This window comes from Lacerta agilis, chromosome 7 (genome assembly GCF_009819535.1).
Source record: "Lacerta agilis isolate rLacAgi1 chromosome 7, rLacAgi1.pri, whole genome shotgun sequence".
NCBI lineage: Eukaryota > Metazoa > Chordata > Lepidosauria > Squamata > Lacertidae > Lacerta > Lacerta agilis.
Window position 1 is genome coordinate 33,732,289 of NC_046318.1, and position 23,490 is coordinate 33,755,778.

General features: G+C 41.6%; 2 protein-coding genes across 3 annotated transcripts; one reads left to right on the plus strand and one right to left on the minus strand.

Moving 5' to 3' along the window:
- Nucleotides 1–252: 252 nt before the first annotated feature.
- On the minus strand, nucleotides 253–6,932 carry TIMM21 (translocase of inner mitochondrial membrane 21). The gene is made up of 6 exons (XM_033154806.1): nucleotides 6,462–6,932; nucleotides 3,352–3,414; nucleotides 3,149–3,246; nucleotides 2,608–2,681; nucleotides 817–922; nucleotides 253–725 (listed from the first exon to the last, which is right to left on the minus strand). Exons 1-6 carry the CDS (start codon nucleotides 6,760–6,762, stop codon nucleotides 633–635), a joined length of 735 nt encoding a protein of 244 aa, XP_033010697.1. The 5' UTR covers nucleotides 6,763–6,932; the 3' UTR covers nucleotides 253–632.
- Nucleotides 6,933–8,066: 1,134 nt separating this feature from the next.
- Nucleotides 8,067–21,852, plus strand: FBXO15 (F-box protein 15). Of its 2 annotated transcripts, none has more exons than XM_033154807.1 (10): nucleotides 8,067–8,403; nucleotides 9,696–9,803; nucleotides 11,023–11,127; nucleotides 12,396–12,638; nucleotides 13,425–13,634; nucleotides 14,525–14,654; nucleotides 16,724–16,803; nucleotides 19,169–19,314; nucleotides 20,304–20,428; nucleotides 21,473–21,852. In XM_033154807.1, exons 1-10 carry the CDS (start codon nucleotides 8,240–8,242, stop codon nucleotides 21,740–21,742), a joined length of 1,581 nt encoding a protein of 526 aa, XP_033010698.1. In that variant the 5' UTR covers nucleotides 8,067–8,239; the 3' UTR covers nucleotides 21,743–21,852. The 2 variants fall into 2 exon arrangements, with proteins under 2 accessions (XP_033010698.1, XP_033010699.1); XM_033154808.1 differs by lacking the exon at nucleotides 8,067–8,403 and adding an exon at nucleotides 9,365–9,383.
- Nucleotides 21,853–23,490: the final 1,638 nt, after the last annotated feature.

The window sequence follows — 23,490 nt, forward strand, 5'->3', positions numbered from 1 at the left end:
AATGCGACGGCAAAGAAACCAAACTACAGCAGCGTCCATGCCTGAAAAAAGGCAAATTTTTTTCACAGCGGAGGGGTATTCCTTTCAACCCCAAGATTCAAAGTAGAACATTAAGAGCCCTAGATCCTACTAGGAAACAATTTATAATCTGTGACATTCTGCCTTACAGTCTGTAAACAATACAAAAACAGAAGCCACACACCTTTATATGTACATGAACTCTGTGCACAAAAGGAGAAAGATATTCTGTACGTTTTGTATGTCTTCTTTATTGTAGCACTTGCATGAAATCCAAATCCAAACAAAGGAAATTCATCCTGAGAAGGCTGCTTGTATAAAACTGTGATTCACCACAAACAATCTTTGCTAAATCATATTTGCCGCTGCCACAGCTGGATGCCGGTTTATATTAACTGTGTCAACCCAGTTTTCATTTTCTATTAACAACAAAGATTCCCTACTTCCAGTATTTACCCAGCAGAATTACACATAAGCTCAGCGGCTCCACTGCCTTCACACGGGTATGTCGTGAGGATGCAAAATGACCTTTCAGCCGACTTTTACTTCATTACTCCCATTTTTGTAAACTACAGTACCACAAACTGCAATGAAAGGTCACTTCAGTTGTTTCACTATCTGTTGTCTTCAATTATTATGGTTCTTCTAGGGTAGACCTCAATATCCACAAATATATAACGATACTCGTATTTTCCACTTTCTGGATTCTGCAAAGAGAGAAGTGGGAATTAATTTCCTTGCACACACTAACCTAAGCATTAAGATTATGGTTGATGTAGGTCACAGAGCATGTCATACCTCTTTCACTTCCAGATGAACTGTTCCCTGCTTTCCTTTTTCTGAGCCCTCAATGTAAAACTTTAGGCGCATGTATTTCAGTCCATCTTTTACATACTCAATGTGGCTAAGAAAAAAAAGAGAGGAAAGGTTTCACATGCCCTGAAAGTTAATGCCAGAAAAATTAATAGTTATACACTATAATTCTAAGAAACAAAAACTTTACATGGACAATCTTGTCTTAGTTCCAGAATTCAATTAAACTTGTCTGGTTATGGTTACACTTGGACCACCCTGTCTGAAAGCTTCCTAACCCACAAACAAGTGAATTGGGTCTAAAACTCAATTTACATCTGATCCTGAGAGTGTTTGCTCAGAAGGAAGTCCAAGGATGCATGCACAGGATAGTAGCCATAAATACGGAACCAAACAACATCATGAGTCATGTCCATTAATTTCAATGGATCTACTCTGAGTACGTCTAATGCTAGATACAACCCAATGAGATTAATCCTAGGTGTGAAGCAACTTTGAGAACATACTAACAAGGGGCAGCCAACATGATGCAATCCAGATGCCACTGGACTACAACTCCCATCATCCCTGACCAATGGCCATTCTAGCTAGGGCTGGTAGTAGTTGGGAGTCCAGCAACATCAGGAGGGCACCATGTCAGCTATTCCTGTGTTAAACCATGTTTTAGCATAATGTGCATGGATAATAATGAGCTGTAGTGACCTTACGCTTGCATGCTACCCACTAATCCTCCCACAGAGCCAAGAGGAGTACAGTGGCACCTCGAGTTACAAATGCCTCAGGTTACAAACTCCGCTAACCTGGAAGAGTTACCCCGAGTTGAGAACTTTGCCCCAGGATGAGAACGGAAATCGTGTGCCAGCGGCACAGCAGCAGCAAGAGGCCCCATTAGCGAAAGCACACCTCTAGTTAAGAACAGTTTAAGGTTAAGAACGCACCTCCGGAACAAATTAAGTTCGTAACTAGAGGTACTACTGTAATTAGGAAGCACTTGATTTTGCTTTTGGTTAATCCTGGTTTGTCATGTTACCTGAAGGGGCAAATCCTGGCTAACACAGACTATGGTAAATTTTTAAAAAGCTAACTTCAAACCATGTGTTATGAAGCTGGGTTGTTGAAGCTAGCCATCATTTCATAACTAACCATTACCTCCAATTCCAGATCCAGACATCTGCAAGCAACCGTGGTTAACTGAAAACAGGAGATAAAGTCCCTCTTTTCAGCCATGCAAGAGGAGGAAAAGGAGAGGCATGAGCCTGAGGTTCATGCGCATCGTGTGAAACCATGTGAATGAAGCCACTGTGTTGGATGAGCACAGTTGTCTTCTCCCATGATCAGCTGGTACCTAAATGAAGTTCTTCTGCACTTGTGGAGGAATCATGTCCCACCTCAAGAGTAACGATTGCGGATATAGTGTTCTGAGTGTTGCTGTGGCACATCTGTGTCAAAGTCATGTGCAATAGGTAAACGAAGCTCCACGCGGGGGGTAAGATGGACCAGTGTCTCTTCAGCATCCTTGTTATTCAGCATAAATGTATGCTGGCAATCAATGTGACTAAGAAGGTTTCCTGGCTATCAGGTGCATTTGCAAGGGTTATTGTAGGGCTTAAATTCAGGCTGCTAGCCTAGGCCCCAAGGTATTTTCCCTTTTACCTTCTTGGCAAGAGAAGTGAATATGACACTTGTCAATTGAGATGAACAGAGTAAGTAACAAATCCACGGAGAATGTTAGCAGAAAAGAACCGGTGCTTCTGTAAGTGATGCATTCACGGGTACCTGACCAGTTGTCTTCTCCCGCGGCGTGTTGCTTCACCGTAACCTTTTATGGGTTCACCAAAAACACCTATTACCTAATCAGTAAGGACAGGATAGGGTGCTTAGTAGTTCGTCTTCTATCAAACACTAGGTGCACAGTTCCCTCAGTTCAATCAGTAATATTATACGACTTTCTTCAACACAGAGAGGTGGTAGTCTCTCTCTCTCTGGAAATCTTCAAGCAGAAGCTGCACAGCCATCTGCTGGGCATGGTCTAGCGCCAGATTTCCTGGGCTCAGCTAGGTGTGGGTGGCCTACAAGACCCCATCCAACTCTTATGATAAAGCTCACCTACCACCACTGATCTTTCCCTGAAGCATGCAGCAGCAGGAAATGTTACAAATGTTCTAGGATACATTTCCAGTTAATACAGGGCAGCGGTGCACGGGCTAGTCAGCACCCAATGCAAAGTGAGTGACTCTCCTTCAAAAGATGCCTCAGAATTCTCTGTAATATGCTAGGGCTCTGTGGTAAGCAGAACATTCAAGACTTGAAAACAAACCTCAGGGTGGGCTCTGCATTTCTCCAGGGCATCTCCATAGATTTTACTGGGGCTGGAGGAAGAGAACAGCTCCTTAAAAATCACATAGAATAAACCACCTGAAATGGGGAGGAAAAATAAAATGTAGGTGAAGTAAGAACCTTTCTGCTGAAGTGGTCAACAATTAAAACAGTGAGGAATATGTTACCCCCTGTCTCAACTACCTGTGACACCGATGCCGATCACCACCACTATCAAGTAGGTGAAATCTCGCCCAGCTTCTTTCACTGAAAGAGAAAACAAGGCAAATAAAAATAAAAATTACGAAATGGTAGTTATACATTATCAGTCTCCTATAGCTCTGTAGGTTAGAACAGGGTTTCTCAACCTTTTCTTGACTGTGGCCCCCTTCCAACCTTGTTGCCTTCCTGTGCCCCCCTCATGGGCATCAAAATCAATACAAATCTGAGGTTCTGCCCCCTAACAAAAATATTGGCTATGCCCATGCCACCCTCCCAGTAGAAAGGTAGCTATTTTTTTTTTTGTAAATAGAACATGTTTTATTTAATTTTTTTAACAATTTACACAAAATACAATGACATAAAATGATAGGAACAGAATGAAATATTGTTGAGGCAGAAAAAATATAGAATCATAGAGCCGGAAGGGACCCCAAGGGATGAGATGATCCTCAGGGTCCCTTCCAACTCTACAATTCTATGACCACAAAGTACATTGTTGTCTTATACACATATATCCAAAAGCTCCTAAATGCTTCCTCTAAAACTGAGAAAGATAAAAGACTGAGTCAAAACAGCTTTGGTTTTCAGAATAATGGAACATTAAAAGGATTTTACATCTGTTCTAACCCCTAGAGTCCTCATTCCCGCTCTTTCCATGGGAACTCTAGTGATGGTTTGCTGCTGTCAAGAAAGAGCCAGGGTGTGCCCACCCCCCCCCCCAATACGTTGTGTGACTCCAACTCCCCTCAGCACCAGCCCGCATAGCCAATACCAAGAGATGATGGGAACTGTAGCTCCACAACATCTTCAAGGGCCACAAGTTAGCTGAACAGGTTTTGCTTGCACAAGGTCTATTTAGGCTAGATTTTACAAGACTTCCTGTGGCTTTTTACTATTGATTGAGAGTTACTATTTATGCCACACGTATTTAATTTATTATTATTATTTAAACAGCTTTTAACAATGGACAAGTGATACATACATATTTTAATAAAATAAGCAACAAATTATTTCCTTTCTCATTCTTGAGCAGTACTCTTACAGCAGAGCCCCAGTGCAGAACCTGAGAATTACTAGAGTGGATACAGTGCTTACGGCACTTGTTTCTGATCCAATTTGCGTTGCCTTCATGTGCAGGCGCATTGGGCCAACTTGTTCTCTCACCACCGATGCTCTGCTGGTTTCAAACACCAATGATCTATTCCTTTTTGTTATTAGTAACAAACATGTTGATGACTGTTGTACTCATGCTTTGTTATGTATAATGAGATTCTTATCTCATTATACAAAACAAAGCTATCTTTAGCCATCTCACCCCTTGCCTTTCCCTGCAAGACTAATTGCAGCCGTTTAGAGTCGTCAACAGGTTTTCCACACTTATCAGCCTATCACCCATTCCCACCACCCCTCTGAGTAATACCCCTCCCCACTCCCCCACTATATTTAAGGATCTGGTGACTTCTGTTTCAGTGTATCTGAAGAAGTGTGCATGCACACGAAAGCTCATACCAGGAACAAACTCAGTTGGTCTCTAAGGTGCTACTAGAAAGAATTTTCAATTTTGTTCATGCTGTAAAGTCATTAAAAATGCTTCAGCCATACTTTAATCAATATTGGACCAAATCCTTTTGGATTAGTCAAGGGCCAAATTCTAGCCTATCTCCAGCTTCAATTGTCTCCCACCACTCAACCTTTCACACGCCAAGCTAAAGTTGAATAAATATTGTGGAGCAATCTTCCAAAACAGTTTCTTAAAAATGCTATAGCCAATTGCATATATAGCAGCCAATTTTATGCCTTCGTTCATTAAATCCAGCCAGGCTTTTAATTTTTTTTGAAATGCCTTACAAAATAGATTATTGTTCTTATGGTTGAATGGGAAACCCATAAAAATGTAAAAATGATCAATGAAGTGCTTTATGCATAACATTAAAAACTCCAAACATATAAATAATGCAGTGAGCACAACGTATTTAAATGGTAGAACAAGTACACTGATATTTACAGAAAGGTCCTGTAAAGAATTAGGCATGGAGAGTCCTTTGAAATCAAGGGCTTTGCACAGGAAACTCTGCATAAGATTGCTGCCTGAGGAACTCATGAGGCCCAAGCCATAGTCCTGCCACACATTCTAATTAGGTGCTAATTTAACATCCAGCATGCAACAGTCTGTTTGTAGGGATGAGTGTGCTAACACTGCTTGCCCCTGCTGCCATTCCATTTGCTCACCAGGAGTGACACTATGGAACTGAGGAAGCTCCTGCAGTCATGGAGGCCTACACAACACAAAACACTGTTGCTGTATGTAGGTTTTATTTTATTTGTTTTTTATCTTATATTTTGGAAATGTACATCCTGGGTTTTTTATTCCCTTTAAATTTTTTTGGGGGGCCCAAGAGAGTGGGGTCCTAAACTATAGCTTGTTTAGCTTATACAGTATGTAAATCAGACACTGTGCATGGTATCCAAGGCTAATCAAGTTATTGGATCATATGAGACAGAACTCTTACAAACATCACTCCCTTAAATGTAAAAACACAATAATAATAAAATAACACTTTGCTGCCCTTCCATGATAGCCAAAATCAGTTGCCCAAGGCAGTCTCACTCTGCCCGTTGCATTCCTCAACGGGCCTCCAGTCAAACAACAGTTGAACATTGTCTCAGAAACAAATCCCCAAATAATCTCACTGAGATCCCAGTAGAACATGAGACTCTTAATCTCAGGGTTGTGGGTTCAAGCACCACATTCGGCAAAAGACTCCTGCTTTGCAGGGAGTTGTCTAGATGACCCTTGTGGTCCCTTCCAACTCTACAATTATATGAGCAGTACAATCCTAGCTACGTCTACTCAGGTGAATTCAATGGCGGCTGACTCCCAGGTAAGTAGGGTTAGGACAGCAGTGCAAATTTTGTAGGATATTTCAGATTATGGACTGAAAAAACATCACTAGGCTCAACAGAAACATGTGTATGTATGTGTGTATAAATATATGCAGATACACCTAAAAAGTTGAGAACTGCAGTAGTTTGGGAAACGAATTTTACTTGCCAAGTAAGCTTGGCAGTTGCTGGAGCCTCCCGTTCCTTACCTTTCTGAGCAGTTGACAGCGATACTTCTTCTTTATGGCCTCTTTGCACAGACACTTGCCTGCCGCTGTTTTCAGTTCTCCCAGCTCTCCGGGCCCCTTCGGGAGTCCAGATGTGTCGCTTTGCGCTCGCAAAGGCTACATCAGGGCGCGGGGCGGATCGCTCGGCTCTCGACCCTTGCCCGAGCCTGATGCACACGCAAGTCCTTAGAAGCGCCTTCCTATGCTGTGCAAGGGGCCCCCACTTCGCGCAGGACCCCAGGAGCTTGCCACTGCAGGGGATTCCTCGCATGAAAGAAAGCATAGCGAGGCGAAGCAGGGCTTCACTCTATAACCCCAAATACAAGGTCTATTATACACTAAATATTTTCCCGTCCTGTGCAAAGGATCGGATTCATCGTCCCGCAGTTTCCTCTCGATGCAAAATAGCCATACCGTTAGAAAGATACATCTTATTCTTACTCAAATCTTTCCGTCGGGCTTTCACCTGTTGGTGCAGTTTTAACAAGCCGAAGGGGGACACGACCCTTTCACTCGCTGATGGCAGAAATTTGCCCCGCCATTACGTTTGCAAAGCCCTCTGGGAACTGTAGTTTGCAGGGTAGCAGAGCTGCCCGACTACTCCGGTAAAATACTACAACTACCACAATGCAAAGCGTTTCCTTGCTGCTCAAAACTACATTGCCAGAAGCCTCCTCCTTCCCGAAAGCGTATGTCTCTGTATTGAAGCGTACGTGCTCTGGGACAAGTCCACCCTTTATCTATCGTTTGCATAATAAATAAAACGTTAGGTTCGTGCTGTATGCACAGCTCAGAAATATTTATTTGCCCTTTAAGCAGGTTCTGTAAAACTTAAGAGGGCTATCTTCAAATAGGCACTAGCCCGCCATCTGAGGAGGTCAGACTCATGGTGTGCAAGTATTATTTGTGCAGACGTCTGCAAGGAAGACGCGTGCACTACCGTCAACTCAGAATGGCGCAGCTTTCGTGTGCAAGAAGCAAACCGGTATCTGGGCTGCGGATGGAGCTCACTCACGTGGTAGAATGCCCCTCCCTCCCTCCCACAAAACTCTGCCCCGCACAAGGAAAGCTAGCAATCCTATACATTTATCTAATAAATCAGTTCTACTGAATTCAAAAGGGCTTAACTCCCAGGCAACAGGGAATAATCTAGCTGGGTTTTACGGGATTGCGCTGTAAAGATTTGTCATCCTTTGCATGGTTTATCAACACCCTTTCCTGCAAGCAAAGCCTCATGAGGGCACAGTGTGGGACTTGCTTCTGATAAAACATGCATGGGATTTCCTAAAGATTGAGGTTACCAGTACATTTGTTTGTCTGCAAAAAGGCTACATGTGCACGTTTACCTGGGAGTGAGGCCCATTAAACTTCTGAGGAAACGTACATTGGGAATTGGGATAGATCAGGATCAGCTCCAACGGCAAACGCTCCCCGCACCTCTCCCCCCCCCCGCCCCTCGCCCCAGGACAAAAGCAGCAAAGAACGAGTCTTCGGCCTTCCGCTTTATTTTGGCAACAGGCGACCCCGCCCTACGCGCGTCGGTCTCTCCAGCACCCGCCCCTTAGATAAGCTACATTGAACCAAGTGCGGGAAGGAAGCTGCTTGCGGGGAATAAATTCAGGAGCGCCGGCGGAAGAATTCTGCCCGGGGCTACTTTTTGTTCGGCTTCGTCGCGTTCTTTGCAGACGCGCTCGCGGCCTTGACTGGGCGGTAGCGAAGTACCATTCCACCCCCTCCGTCCCGTTTCGAGGGCCGTCGCCATGGCGACAGGACGCGGTTGGATTCTGAGGCAGCACAGTTTAGGGGTTTCGCGCCCGTTGGCCGCCGCGATCCGTCCTCCCGGCGTCGGCTTGCGGTCGCCATTCTTAGTCGCTCCTCCAGGCGGGGGGAGCTGGAGTGCGGCTGGCTGTCCTTTCAGGGACAGGTAACGACCTCCCGCTACTGCTGGGTGGGTGGGGGATCACGGGGCGTCTCGTTTGAACGCCCTAAACCCAGATCCCCCGGTGCCTTTCTTGAGTCTCACAGTTTTAGGCAGGTTTACTCGGAGGGAAGTCCCGGTCTGTTCAGTGAAATTTGCTTTCTTTCACAGAATATACAGCCCAAGTCTTTATGTCAATGGAAAAGTGGTGGGTTTTTTTTGGGGGGGGGGTTGAGGAGGCCCTTACCTATTTTCTGTTTGTTATGTGTCCCTTTGAAGCTGTTTGGTAGTGTTGCTGTTTCATTCTTGAATTTGGGTCGTTTTTTAAGGAGGAATTGTACAGTGGCACCTTGGTTTGCATACATCTTGGTTTGCATGTTTTGGGTTACAAACACGTCAAACCCGGAAGTGCGTGTCCTGGTTTGCAACCTTTTTTTGGATTACAACCCATTTTTTTTTTTTTGGATTACAACCCATTTTTTATGGAAATTTTTTTTTGGGGGGAGGGCCCATTGGCAAAAGTGAATCTTGGGTTACAACCTGTTTTGGTTTACAAACGGACCTCTGGAACGGATTATGGTTGTAAACCAAGGTACCACTGTAATATGATGTAGTGGTTCATCCATAAATACTCCTGGGGTGGTTTTCAGACCAAAACCATGCTGTACAGCAACACCAGCACGACAACATAATTACAATAAAAAAGAAAGATGGCAGAGAAATCATTAAACAGCCTATGCTTAACACTTTTTCAAGTGTCGCAAACCTTGGGCCGTAATCCTGTACTCGCTTGGGAGGAAGACTCATTTAACTTGGTGGGATTTGCTTCCACGCATAGGACTGAGTTTATAAGAGGGCAAGAACATGAAAAACCCAACAGCAAACAAATAATTTTGCAAGATTATTGGGCTGTATTCCCCTTGCAGGCAATCCTCTGGGGACCCAGTGGTGGGAGTGGTCAGAGGTAAAAGTGAGTGGAGCAACAGGTGTTTTTTTTTTTTTTTTAACCTTTGGACAGTATGTTAATTTCTACCCATGCAAAAGTTAGATTTCTATATACACCCATGGAATCTTTTCATCCAGGCAGGCAAGAGGCATCATCACAGTACAGTTCAAGGATGCATTCCAGCCTGGCCAAAATCACTCAAGGAGGGCATGAAATAGGGCTGGTGAGAACTGTGGCCTGGGACTAAAGACATGAGAGAGGGGTTTGGAGGATCACATTTGACCTTGGGCCTAAGGTTCCCACCCCTGATGATGATGATAATAATAATAATAATATGTGTTGTTTTTTATAGTGCTATGTCTGATTACCCAGCAGCCATGCAACTCAAAAAGACACACACTCGCAGGGTGTGTACGAGGTCTACTAGTATCAAGTCAAATTCTGCAATTGATTTTGACAGGTAATACTCTTGATGCTTTACAGATGCATGCTTACCTTGTATGTAAATCTCACTGAATTCAGTTGTACTTATTCTCTAAGCAAGTATTTATCTTTTAAATACTTGGCTGGACATTTATGATTTCAAGAACTGGTTTAATTGTAAAGATGTCTTGGTGTGTAACCACAGATTCTTTCACATGACCCTGAAGGTAAATTGAATACTTTTGGTGATTGTACATTGAAAATGCTAAATTAATTTTGTGTGTATGAACAGCTCATGGCAGCGTCATCCCTAATAATGATCGCTTATGTTCATATTAACAATGAGGCTTGTACCACTTCATAAATGAGGGTAGAAATGTGGAAGCTGCTGAGAAACCTATATGTGTGGTTGAGGCTCAGTGTAGTAGTCATAATGCATAGCTGTCAACTTTTCCCTTTTCTTGCGAGGAATCCTATTCGGAATAAGGGAATTTCACTTAAAACAGGGAAAAGTTGACAGCTATGCATAATGTATGAAATGAAATTGGTCATCCTATGTACAGTGTGGACCAGTACTACATGATGCAGACAGCTGAGACTTATTCAAGTGTTTTAATTTATCACATGATGTGGGACAGTGGGAATGATCATCCCTATCACCCTACATGAATTGGAGGGATAACTTCTGGGGTGAGGAGCCTTTTCTACGTAGGTCCCCTGTGTAATTTATAACCCTGAGTTCATGTGAGGAAGCCTATATTAATAGAACAGACTGTGTTACAAATATTTGCCTCCAACTTGGGGAGGTTGACAGGGATAGACACCATAGAGTTAGAGCTAGTGGGCTTGTCATATTTCCCCTCACACAATAAGGACCTTTTCTGCACTGACATAGACACCTTCCATGGAACAGTGCTGATCCATGTTGTGAACTGCTGGTATATATTTCCACCTCTTGTGGACTTCTGTGTGCAAGCAGGAGTGGCACTAATTCTAGCACTAGAATGAAAAGCTTTACCACTTAAGTTCCTTTAAATGAGTGAGAGATGCCCATTGTGCCTTAAATTACATTTACCTTCGTCATATTATGTTTGCGTGTGATGATGGAATTCTACAGGTTATTTCTGCTTTTGTTTTCACGTAGACAGATTTTTGTTTTCGATTTATGAAGCAGGGATCAATTTCATTCTGATATATGCTACTGCATGTTTCTTCCACTCAAATAACTGCATCACTTTTTCATCTTCATCCTCTAGAATGCCATCAGAGATACTACTGAAGATATTATCCTACCTGAATGCAGAGTCACTGCTGTTTATTGGCTGTGTGAATAAAAGTTTTTATCATCTGTCCAATGACAAGTAAGGGACAGTACAATATAGCCAGAGGTTTTTAACATGACAGTAGTCATTATAATCTAATTTATATTATCCCTTTATGTTTGATCATTGGGAGCAAGCAAGCAAGTACAACTTACTAAAAAAATTTCCTCATCGTTACAGCAGTTTACACGAAATAAATTATAGTGTTAAGCTATGCGGCAGTTGGAATCAGTCTGAATGTGACTTGCCCCAGTTTGGGGAATAAAGCAAGTGCTGCCCTCCATCAGAAACACCTCTGCTTCATCTACTGATTTGAGAACTGTTATGGTAGAAATATGGTATATAAATATTGTAAATAAATACTACACATTTATATGCTCATAATATTTTGTAGTTTCTGTATATTGTAGTACTCCCCTTTCCCATCATTGGCCTTGAGGATCTGGTTTGAAAAAGGATTAAGGGTAATAAGTGAATAAACGTATAATATTAAACAAGGACACATGTGTATGCCAATAAACTTTTGTTAGGTCTATAAATATCAGATGTTTAACTGCTTTTTAGGCACCTATTTCCCCTCAGTGCATCAGAAAAAATTGCCTGAGTAATTCTTGGTCACTGGGTGTGCAGGGAGGTTATATTTAACAGTGATTATGTATGTGCCATTTGGAACTGACTGGCTCCCAAGTTGTTCTGGGTACAATTCAAAATACAAACCTCCTTATGCACTTGGGCCCTTTTACAGGTGCTGCTATGAAAGTAGTGTTGTTTTATGTTGGATTGGCTGGCAGAAGACACAGGGGATTCCCTTTGGTATAATTTGTTAAACTGTTTGGGTTTTTAATTTAGTTTCTTAGGTGGTCACTTAATATCTTATTCTAATGAATCCAGAACAATCATGAATAATTTGTAGTCATTTATGCTCTTTTAATATTGATTATATTGTTTGTGTTTGTTAGCTTTTAAATTGTTGATGACTGCCCTGAAACTTGTTTTGAAGGATGGTGGGATAAAAATTGAGTCTGTGAATAAGTAATGTTGTGCATTTATAATCCAATAGTCAATTTTAGTGTTAATTTTAGTCTAACATTAATAGATAATGACATAAAGCTGGATCATGAGTGCTAATTAACAAAATTTGTAGCAGTTCAGCTACATTAAGATCATTCAAAGTGTTGACATTTTTTTGGTAGAAGATAGAATCTACCTCCTGATACTTAATGATGGCTTAAGCATTATCTCAGAACAGCATGCTCTTTAAATATTTCAGCTATTCTTATGTTATTTTATGTTGTATTTTTCTCCAGTACAATCTGGTTCAAAATATATTCTAAGTCTTTTCTGCCTAAAAGAAAAAAATGGAGGACTGAATCTGCCCAGAAATCAGCTGTCTCTCTGAATCTTCCAGAGTTGCAAGATAGGGAGTCAGGATATTGGAAGAAAGAGTACATCATGAAAAAAATAGCTGCTGGCAAAGCTGATCTGATTCAGCTTCTGAAGCCAATAAATACCTGTACTGGCCTTCCACTGAAAACCAAAGAAGCTATCAAGTGAGCAGTTTTATAAAATTTGTAATACATGGACATTTTTAATATTTTAATACTATCTATTTTCTTTGTGAGTAAAGGAAGAAAAAATGGATCATTTGATAAATATAAGTAAAACTGATACTATGATTATTATTTAGTTACCAGGTAGGAAGTTAATAAAATTGAAAGAATATAGATATTTTGTTAGCTTTGGATTTTGTTTGTAGAGCATGTTTTGGAGAAAACAAGTAAGTTCTGTTTTAGAAACAAAGGGGGAAATGTGGCTTTCTTCTATGAAATTGCAAGCATTTTGATGATAGTTAATTTTAATGTGCTTTATCTGTATGTAGAAGTGACAGTCTAAGGGAGCAATCCTACAGCAAGGTCAACTGTGATGAGCGGATCCAGAAGCTCTCTGGATGAGTCAGGAGGTTCCCAGTACAGCCAGGCTACACTTGCTTAGCTCCCTCATCCTCGGCGCAGCCAGAGATACACTGACATTTCTCTCCTATCCTGGCTTAGCTAGGACCCAGCCAGCTGAGTGGCTGGACTAAACAGAGGATTTAGGCTTGATCTTAAGCTTGCTCACCTTGGTCATGTGACCTGACAGCCCAGTGTAAATTAAACTGGCAAACGGGAGTGTAACTCAAACAGTATTTTAAAGACTGGCTCAGCCAGCAGTAGCCTTGCTGTGGAACACAGTTTGGATCTGTTGTACTTTACACCAGTTTAACTGATGCTGGCCGGCTTGTGCATAGGATTGTTACCTTAAAATTTGTAATCTGCCTTTTACTTTCCCATTAACAGGATTTCTGGTTTAAAATGGATGGTCATACTAAAGGACAGAAATGGAAAGCAACATGTGCTGGAGCAGACAGATATTTCTTATAATGAGACATCTGTTACTGTGTACTGGAATTATTTAAAGTGGCCTTGTTTAGACACTTTGTCAGGTTTGCAGATATTTGGAGTGACACCTATACTTCTGAGTGACAGCAAAGTTCATCCTAAGAATAGGTAAGTTAATTCTTTAATTGTGCAATCCTCACACCTACTCAGAAGTAAGTCCTGTTGAATTCAGTGGATCTTACTTCTGGATAATGGGGGTTAGGATTGCTGCCTAACTTGTGTTCTTAGCATATCGAGGAGTGGTTGTTTGCTGAAGCTTGATGATGAATAATTTGTTGACACATTTTTTCAGAATTCTTAATTTTCACTGCTTGTAGTAGAAGGACATTTACCACAGCACTGTACTTTGCAAATCACTTACCCACCAGTGACAGTCAATTGTGATGTAGTAGCAGACAGTAATACAGTCCAGGGCCATGTTAAGCTCCATATGCAGTGTGTTCTGGACTAACATACCTAACACAGAAGGAAGGCAAAGAGCTGTATGCATACAGCTATTTATCATAGCAGTATGGTGATTGCTTATTATTGCTTCCTTGGGAGATTTCTGGATCCATGGATTTGGCATCGGATGGTGATTGATTCCAGTGTTCCTCATGTCCTCCATGTACACATTGCTTGTGCAATAAGAAAACAAGCACAGAAAATGGCTAACTGTCACCCTTCAGAAGTTGTTGGATTATATCTCCCTTGACTATTGGCAATGCTGTCTGGGGATGAGAAAAGATGTAGTACAACAACATTGGGAGGCCATAGGTTGGACAACTCTGCCTTAGATTTTGAAGGTGGTGGGGACAAGAGTTGACATCCAACAAAGGGGAAGTTGGAAACCCCTTCTGTAATAGTTGCAGTATTGTGCTTATAATTTGTTTCAAGAACAAGTTATGTGCAATAGTTTTTAGTTGCTTATGTCAGGTTTTGGAGAAGACAAAAAGTAATCAAACTTCCATATTAACAATACCTGTTCTTTTCTTAACTAACTTGATGTCTCTTGAAAGGCCTTTGCAGCGTTCTTTAATTTCTGAATATGATCTGGGTAACCTGACTGCCAATGCAAAGATGATTGGCTGTGATGCCCTTGTTGAACTTTACTGTTTTGATCAAGGACTCTTGGTGGGACTTTGGAAGGTAAGATTACTCCCCCAATAAGATGCGTTCACTGGTGGCTCTTATTTTGTTTCCTTATATGTAAACTTACATATCCCCTTTTACAAGATGAAAACAATACTGCAGGTCATAAAGCCTAAACTAGTTTCAAGTTTCTTATTCCATATGCTAATTGGCTGTTAATGCTTTGTTTTAAGATTATTCATTTCTTTATTTTCTGCCTTCTTCATCTGTTTTTTTGTTAATAGTATGGCTACTCCAAAATGTACTGATAAATGATACAATGTGGCTGCTGCTGAAAGGTGTATGAAGATTGTGTTGCACGGCCAGGCGAAGTCCCCCGTACCCTCGGGCAGCCCCTGAGGGAAATAACGACTCATGACAATGTTCTATGGGATTAAATTGGCCACAACTTTATTAATATTCAGATGTAGGAAGACCTTGGCTCAGGCACTGGCCGTTTATCCTTCCCAGCCCCCCAGCCGGGGTTCTGGGTAACTTCAGGGTTATCCAGCATGATTGGGAAGTGGGCTAGTCTGTTCAAGCAGATAGCCCTCCCCCCTATGTTCACTGCTGCTGGAAGGGGAGGGCAGTGACGACCCTGGGCGTATAGTCAATGCCTCCCCCTGAGACCCCTTTAACGGGAACCCTGTTATCGCCACCGCAATGGGGGCGGGGGTCACCGCCCCATGCCCCCCCAATCCTGTAAATGACTAAAGGATTCCGCCCAAGGCCTGCAACCGCCAAAGTTGTGACGAATTGCTACAGGAAAGGCGAAACCTGCCAATGCAGGGAAATTCCTTTCCGGCCCTTTAACAGCAACCTTGTCATAGCAGCGCCTGTGTGGCTGTGGAAAAAAGGTGGTTAAACCTGCAAAGTAAGTGTCAATTGAGGGAGTGGAGGGTGTGGAAGCTCTGAATCCAACCTTCCCAGGTATGACTCAAGCTCTATTGTGTGTACTGTATAATCCCTCCTTCTACCTGGCCAATCCCCCTGGCAACACCTCCCCAGCCAGGATTGGGCATCTGCTAGAGTAGGTGGAGTCCACAGGTATCCCAACCTGGGAAGGTGAAGCCAGACCAACTGCCAGGAGCTGCCACTGTGATCCAATGGGTCTACTCGCGACCTCGCAACATGCACACCCCATTTGATGTGGGGAACGCTCATTATGGTAGATGGAATTACTTCTAGAAGTACAAGGAATTCAGGGACATGATTCCTTATACTGGGGTTGAACAAAGCTGCTTGCCCTTCCTAGTTTTGCTTTGCCATTGTAGAATAATTCTGAAAAGGTATATTTTTAACTTTCTTAATCAGGATTTCATAGTTTGGTACTATTTATTAAGACAGTAGAATTTGTATCAGATTTTCAGTTTATTAACACAAAGAACTCTAGTATTTTCCCATTTTTAATTCTAATTTATTTTTGAGTACCAGTAAAAGGACTATCACAACAGTGCTGTTGCACTCAATTCCTATTTGTGGGCTTCGCCTCTGGTTAACCACTGTGAGAACAGGATGCTGCACTAGATGGGCCTTTACCTAATCCAGCCAGGTTATTATGTTATTACGACACTTTCCCTCCTTCATAGGCTCCTTTTGTAGCCTGTTTGGGTGTTTAAATAATACAGTGGTACCCCGCTAGACGAATGCCTCGCTAGACGAAAAACTCGCTAGACGAAAGCATTCGTCTAGCGGGAGGCAGCCCCGCTAGACGAAAAAGTCTATGGGGCTGCCTCGCAAGACGAAAAAATTTCGTTTTTTTTTTTTTTTCCTTTTGCGGAGCGCGGCTCCCATTGCCGCTCCGCAAGACGAAAACCCCGCTAGACGAAAATTTTCGCGGGACGAATTATTTTCGTCTAGCGGGGTACCACTGTAGATGGGAACTGTATACCGCAATAGACATGAATTTTAGTCTGTTGCTTTTAAGTTATAAAAATAGTATATTAAAATGTCAGTGATACATTGTTATAATCTGGAGTAGGACAAATCTTTCTATGAGATTAAATGGATTTTACTCTTCAAAAGTCCTTTTGGAAAATTAAATACTTCATGCTGAAAATATATGTTCTCTATAATTAACTTTTTAGAAAAGTGAAATTGCTTTCATTATGGCATGTCTTCATTATCATCAGCTCATTGAAAGAAGCACCCTTGGCTCTGCCACAGTGTAAGTACTGATTTTAGTTGTTTTATGGCTGCTGAGTGTAGCTCTACCCCATGACTTAAGTTCTCTTGAAACATAACTTCCCTTAAATGTGATTCCTTTTCAACAAGAATGTGAATTACGTTGGGCAATGCTGGGCAGTGTTTGTAATCATTGGTTTACAAAGTACAACAATCTGTGGCTTTAATGGTGCATACAAAATGTTTAATTAAATTACTTAAATTTTTGAGGTTCCATTAAACATTTGCCTGATACCTTTAAATACAAATGATTATATAGAGTTGAGTTTTATATACAGTGGTACCTCTGGTTACGAACGGGATCTGTTCCAGAGCCCCGTTCGTAGCCCGTGATGGTGCGTAACCTGAAGCGCCGCATGTGCGTGACATCATTTGATGCGTCTGCGCATGCGCAAACCGCCAAACCCGGAAGTAACGCGTTCTGTTATTTCCGGGTTCCGCGCGTTCGTAACCCGTGTTGTGCACATCCTGAAGCATTCATAACAGGTTTTCCCATTTTCTAGAAGCATTTTCCCTTTTATTTTGGCAGAGGATTTGAAGAAATCACCCTTTAGAATGTGTTTGTTTAATATATAATGTATTATTTGGGGCTATGTGAAAGGCTAAGTTTGAAATAATGATTGTCTGTTGGTGGCTGGCAGTTAATTGCGTAAGACCAGTCTGGGAAAAGCTGGGTTCTTTTTATACTGAGAGGATTGTAAAATTTCACTTCTGGTTGGCTTACTGGGTAGAAATTCTAGGTCACTCATTGGACTTGAAAAGTGGTCTGAAGACACAGAATTCTATGTCACTCAAATCTGATTGATTGACAAGTGCCACGGGGCTGTCAAAGAGGCCTGGAGCAGAGGGAGGGAGCAGAGTGGAGCGACGTAGGGACTGTGGAAAACAGTAGGCTGGAACGAGGAGAGGGAAGAGAAAGGGTTAAGGGAAGACAGTCAGGTGGAGGAGGGAGTCCCTGATGCCACTGGAGAGGCGGTCACCGTACCCTCTGCAACGGAACGGAGGGAGTGGAAAAGAAGCAACGTAGGCGTGTCGCCTTACCCAGACTGCTTTGCTGGAGGCGGTCCTGTAAGTCCGCACTGCCGGCAACTGAGAGTGATGGGTCAGATGCATGAGAAATGAGCTCCAGCTTGTATATATGTACATACCGGTAATAAAGACTGCTCAGACACAACCAGCCTGGCCAGTGCATTTACTCGTGGGAGGCTTTTACACGATCCTGACAAGTAGACTGGCTGCAACATACAAAGGCCAGTCCTATCACTGTTCAGAAATAGTGAAACTGGCTGAGACTGTGAACCAGAAGAAGCAGCTGGGAGAGAAATCTGAAGTCTAGAGTTGAGACAAGTGGAAGATGGACAGGAGGCTATTGAGGCGAAAGAAAGCCTGGAAGTATAGTCTCCCGCAATAGAGCTGAATCAATGCCTTAAGCTGAAGATTGGCAGAGAGGCTTGGTTGTTAACAGTGAGAGCGAATTCATCAAGGAGCTTCTGGAGCTGACCAGAGAGAGGACTTCCTGCATGCCAGGCTCATAGGAAACCAGCATAAGTCCTCTGTACCTGGCAGTGGTGAGAACTGAGCGACTGTGGGAAAGGAACTAAGGGTATTAAGTTTGACAGGGATGGGACCTATGCTTTTCAAGTCAGTCTTATGTAAGTTTCTGTATTTGCAAGCAATTGTCATTTATAAAACCTTATTTTCCCTTTATAGTTTATATATAAAGAACATCTTGTTTTTATGTACTTAAAAGCATATCTGGCTGGTTTTGTACAATGTATAAAGTACAACGACCACTGGGTTATGGTTTAAGTATAGATATATGGTGGCAGCTATTAGAAGGTTTTGAAATGTACATACTATGCTGGGAGTGGGAGTAAAACAGGAACCCTTCCACATATAAATCAGCAGGGGTAAATAGAAGCTGCTATCCATATATATGGACAAGTGACCCTCCACAAAGAATATGTTGTTTTCTCTTCCTGCTGCTTTACTGTTTAGTGTGTACTGGAATTGAATACAAGAACTACCAAACTACTATAACAGACATTCAAGCAAAACCACGGGATAACACCATATGCATTTTGAAGCTGATTTCACAAGGAAAAGTATTTTAGAAATAAATCTGTGTAATTGGGATCTTGTTATCCAGTTCAAACATGATTGAAAACTGCCAGAGAAATTCACTTACAAATATGTTCAAATCAAGGCTGTTTGAATGTGCTAATTTCTAAAGGCTACTCAGATGACAACACAGCCTGAGTAGGAATATTTGAAGCTGAAAGTAGCTATGAAAAATGGGAAGAAATTCACAACAAGCATCCTTATTTCTTTCCTATTCTTTGTTTCAGGAGATATGCTGCAGCCCCAGATAAGGCTATCTTGGATGATATTGACCCAGAATATGGCATGCATGGCTATCAGCTGCACATTGACTTACACAGTAGAGGAAATACTTACATGTGTGGCACATTTCGTAGTTTGTTTTGTAAAAAAGGTACTTTGATGGCATCCTTAAGATGGTTTCTGTTGATATAATTTTAGTATTCCTTTCCCAGGGAACTAAGTATATATTATAATTAATATGGATTTTGTAACTATATAAAAGGGTAGTAAATAAAACATGCTAGTTTCATGGGTAGCTCCCACATAATTTGTAGGGACACTAAGTGGAGAATAGTTGTGTTCCTAACCACAAAAATGAGCCTTGTCTGTAATTATCCCCCATCCAACCTGGACACATTGTCTCTTTTTGGTCTGAGTGGAGCAAGATTGCAGCTGCCTGGGGAAGCCGAGGGGATCCCCACCCAAAGCAGGAGTTGTAGATTTCTCTGGCTGTTCCCTGGGGGAGAACAGGATGGGACATGGAAGTTTATGATAGATGTGACTTTGGCCAGGTACTGCTCATTTGATAGCAGCAGTTAACTATTTTTGTTTTACACAATGGCTTCTTAGCTGACCTCTACCCCTTGATTGATTTTATTGGAACTTTCGATTGGCCTTGCAGGAAACCTTCTTGACCATTGCACATTAACAGTTGAAAATCCATTAATTGTTTGCTGCATGCATCTAGGTTATAGAGGAAATATTTAATGATGGTGCCAGGAGAGCCTCCCTGAGGAGAGCATTCCAAAAATTGGGGCGGGCAGAAAAGGCCTGTTCTCATGTTGCCACCCTCCGGACTTCTTGTGGAGGTGTACACAAAGAAGGGCCTCAGATGATGATCAGAGGGTCCTGGTCGGTTTATTTTGGGAAAGGTGGTTCTTGAGGTATTGTGATCATGAGTATACTGCTAGCGTTGTCTTAAATTATACACTTTTAACCTCTGTGTCCACAATCAGAGAGCTGTCTGGTGGACTAGCTGTGACTCATTGTGGATCTTGTATTCATAGATGACATAAATCTTATTTAGAGGAGAGTGAAGAATGTTCCACTTACTGTTAATCTGATATGAGGTATCTTTTTATGTTTTGCTGATTGTTACAGATTGCATTAGAAATGGATACCTGAGGTTTACTGTGATAAGTTACAAAAAAATGGCCCAACATCTACCTCTTGTTGGAAACATTGGCTTATCTTGGAGCACAGGAGTTTTCGAAGGCAATGTTCAGGTAAAATGCGGGGGGAGGGGGGAGAGAGAGAGAGAGAAAAGGGAAAGCTGGTAAAGGAATTTAGGGATCCGTAATATGGTAGATTAAAGGGGACACGGGTGGCGCTGTGGGTTAAACCACAGAGCCTAGGGCTTGCTGATCAGAAGGTTGGCGGTTCGAATCCCTGCAATGGGGTGAGCTCCCGTTGCTCGGTCCCAGCTCCTGCCCACCTAGCAGTTCGAAAGCACATCAAAAGTGCAAGTAGATAAATAAGTACCACTCCGGCGGGAAGGTAAACGGCGTTTCCGTGCACTTTTCTGGTTCGCCAGAAGCGGCTTTGTCATGCTGGCCACATGACCCGGAAGCTGTACGCCTGCTCCCTCGGCCAGTAAAGCGAGATGAGCGCCACAACCCCAGAGTCGGATATGACTGGACCTAATGGTCAGGGGTCCCTTTACCTTTACCTTTAATATGGTAGATTGGGGTTGAGGGATATTGTTAGAAGTTAATCATTGGTCCTGCCACTGCTCTAACAAACACTGGTAGTTTTCTTTTTGGTGACAACTTTGTGTAGCCTCTACATGTCTGTTTGATGGGAAATTAGGCCTTATTGAATTTGCTGCTGTTGATTTATGATGTGATTCAGAAGGAAGATGTAAATTTCTTCTGTGCTATTTTGCTGATAACTATAAACAAAAACAATAGGCTAATAACATGTTTGCCATAGCCACACCTTTAAAATATTGCTGTTTTAAAAATATGTCTTTGACCTTGGCTGTTATACAATCAAAGGAGATAAAGATGACCTACCTTAATTTTGTCACACTTAATTAATTGAAGTGTATCTGGGTTATTAGGATTTTGTGTTAGAAGGACTATTTTACAGCTAATCTTTTCTGCTATATTCTGTGTAGCAACAGAAAACGGCTACAGCTCTGTGGGAATAAGGATTTTGTAGATGCACCTTTGCATGAATAATCATTGTGTTATTGGTATCATGTGCATAGTATGGAGACTGATTTTCTTTCTACTTTTTCCCTTCTCGTCTTCTGTTGCATGCTTTAGAATTGTTTCATTATGGATGTGACCCTTCTGGATGATTCACAAAAACCATATTGGTGTTTTAGTGCTCCAGTCAATATGGTGCTATCTCCCAAGCCATCCAGTCTCTATCAATATTTGGGACCCAGTTATTATTTGAATTACATGGATTTGACTGGAAAAGTACATATGGAGCTGGTGTGGATGGAAGAAACAAATGAATACTGTATAATCAATCTAGTCCTTTATTTGAGCACTGAGAAAGTTAATAGCTGGTTTGGTACAAATTACTGAATTTAGTTTTTTAAACAGAGTTGCTTTACATGAAGATGATTATTTTGAATTTTTCCTGTCTCTAAAAATATGTACCATAATATACATGTAACAAAATCTGTTATGTTAGCTGTCTGAATTAAAAAGGATAGTTTATTTTCTGTAAACATGTAAAATAAATTACTTTGTCTTTGAATAGACTATGTGTTTCCTGCAGAAATTAAGCATTCTTGTTAGATAATGCTCCTGATAACAGGAGTGACTAACCTGAAGCCCTCCTGCTGCTGTTCAACCCAAACTCCCAGCAGCCCCAGCGAGCATGGCTAATGGAAGTTGTAGTCCAAAAACTTCTGGAGAGCCACAAATGAACATGAAACTATCTCATAATGTAAGAATATATTTGTTTAACAGAGATATTAGTGGAAGATGTTACAAAGACTTGTGGGGCCTTGATTACATTAGTAAATCAGGATGACTTCTGATGTACTGTTTACATACTTTTCTCTTTGTTTCTTGGAATACAAATCTAGGCATGTTTCAAAGCATTGAATCATTGTAATTCCAAAATGATTCCATCTAGTCCAACATTGTGGGATGTATTCAGCTAAGTCCTCCTTGGAGTAAGCCTATTGAAATTAATGAGCCTAAGTTAATTAACTCCAGGGGGCCTCCTCTGAATATGACTTGCATTGAATACCATCCTGTGTTTTTAACAGTGACCATTATATGCTGCCAGTAGACCACCAGCAGGACTCGAAGGCCACTCAGTAACTGGTATTCAGTGGATTTTTGCCTCTGCACATGAAGGTTTGCATTTAATCAACATGACTAATAGCCATAGGTCAATAATTTCATAGAACCTATATCTAACCTCTACTTGGAATCATATAAGTCAGATATAATCCGTACATATGCAATAGTTCTTATGCATGTACATTCTGTCATTGAACTTAAATCTAAGGACTAGTGAGAATTTCCCCCCAGTTCAATGGAAAGGTGTGTAAGCCACTCAGAAACCATTTTGGAATGTTAAAAGCATTCTGAGACAAAAATTCATATGGGAAAATATTCATGTATTTTCCTTTATATTTTGTATCTGAAATTGTTTGTGTTTCTATGCTTTTGTCATAGCCTTTGGCTAGCACAATAAACTTACTGATGATGACATTGATTACTGTCCTGAGGATTAGTTTCAGTAGTGGGTGAGTGCATTTGAATTCAAAAAGGCAATGAGATTTCAGCTGGTTTTTCATCTGCAGAACACTTAACAAACAGACCAGAATCTTTGCCTCTGTCTTGGTGCATTTTTCTCTGTCATTTTGTCAGCGGGAGGGAAATAGGCAGACCCTACAGAATGCTTCAGTTCCTATTTGATCTCATTCTGGAACTGAATATTTCATAAGATGGCAAAGAATTCAAAACAATAGTGGACAGAGTGTTTACAAGTTAGCCTAGTCCTAGAGGTGGAAATGCTCCAGCTATAGTTCTGCAGAATTGCAAAGCAGGTATGGCTTAATTTAAGCTTGATTAATCCTAGAACTTATTTGTGTTGCTGAAACACATCTCTTAAGGTTTTGAAGTAATAATAACATGCTTTGTGCATGTTAGAAAACCTTTTCCTTACTTCCGAGCTGCTACAGTTAGCCTCCTCCCACCCTTTTTTCACAGAAGTTGCTATTGGGAAAGGAGAGGGCACCTTTCCCAAGAAACACAGAGAAATGGGCCATGTAAAACTGACATGAGGTAATATATCCCTTGAACCTGAAAGC

What these genes read in the sequence shown, in the direction of transcription:
- TIMM21 (XM_033154806.1), bottom strand. Translation starts at nt 6,762, where the DNA reads ATGCTTTCTTTCATGCGAGGAATCCCCTGCAGTGGCAAGCTCCTGGGG. An exon ending in GCTGTCAACTGCTCAGAAAG is followed by an intron (nt 3,415 to 6,461) that starts GTAAGGAACGGG and finishes TTTCTCTTTCAG; the next exon opens with TGAAAGAAGCTGGGCGAGAT. An exon ending in AATGCAGAGCCCACCCTGAG is followed by an intron (nt 2,682 to 3,148) that starts GTTTGTTTTCAA and finishes CTTACTGATTAG; the next exon opens with GTAATAGGTGTTTTTGGTGA.
- FBXO15 (XM_033154807.1), top strand. Translation starts at nt 8,240, where the DNA reads ATGGCGACAGGACGCGGTTGGATTCTGAGGCAGCACAGTTTAGGGGTT. An exon ending in AAAACCAAAGAAGCTATCAA is followed by an intron (nt 12,639 to 13,424) that starts GTGAGCAGTTTT and finishes TCCCATTAACAG; the next exon opens with GATTTCTGGTTTAAAATGGA. An exon ending in TCTTGGTGGGACTTTGGAAG is followed by an intron (nt 14,655 to 16,723) that starts GTAAGATTACTC and finishes TTAACTTTTTAG; the next exon opens with AAAAGTGAAATTGCTTTCAT.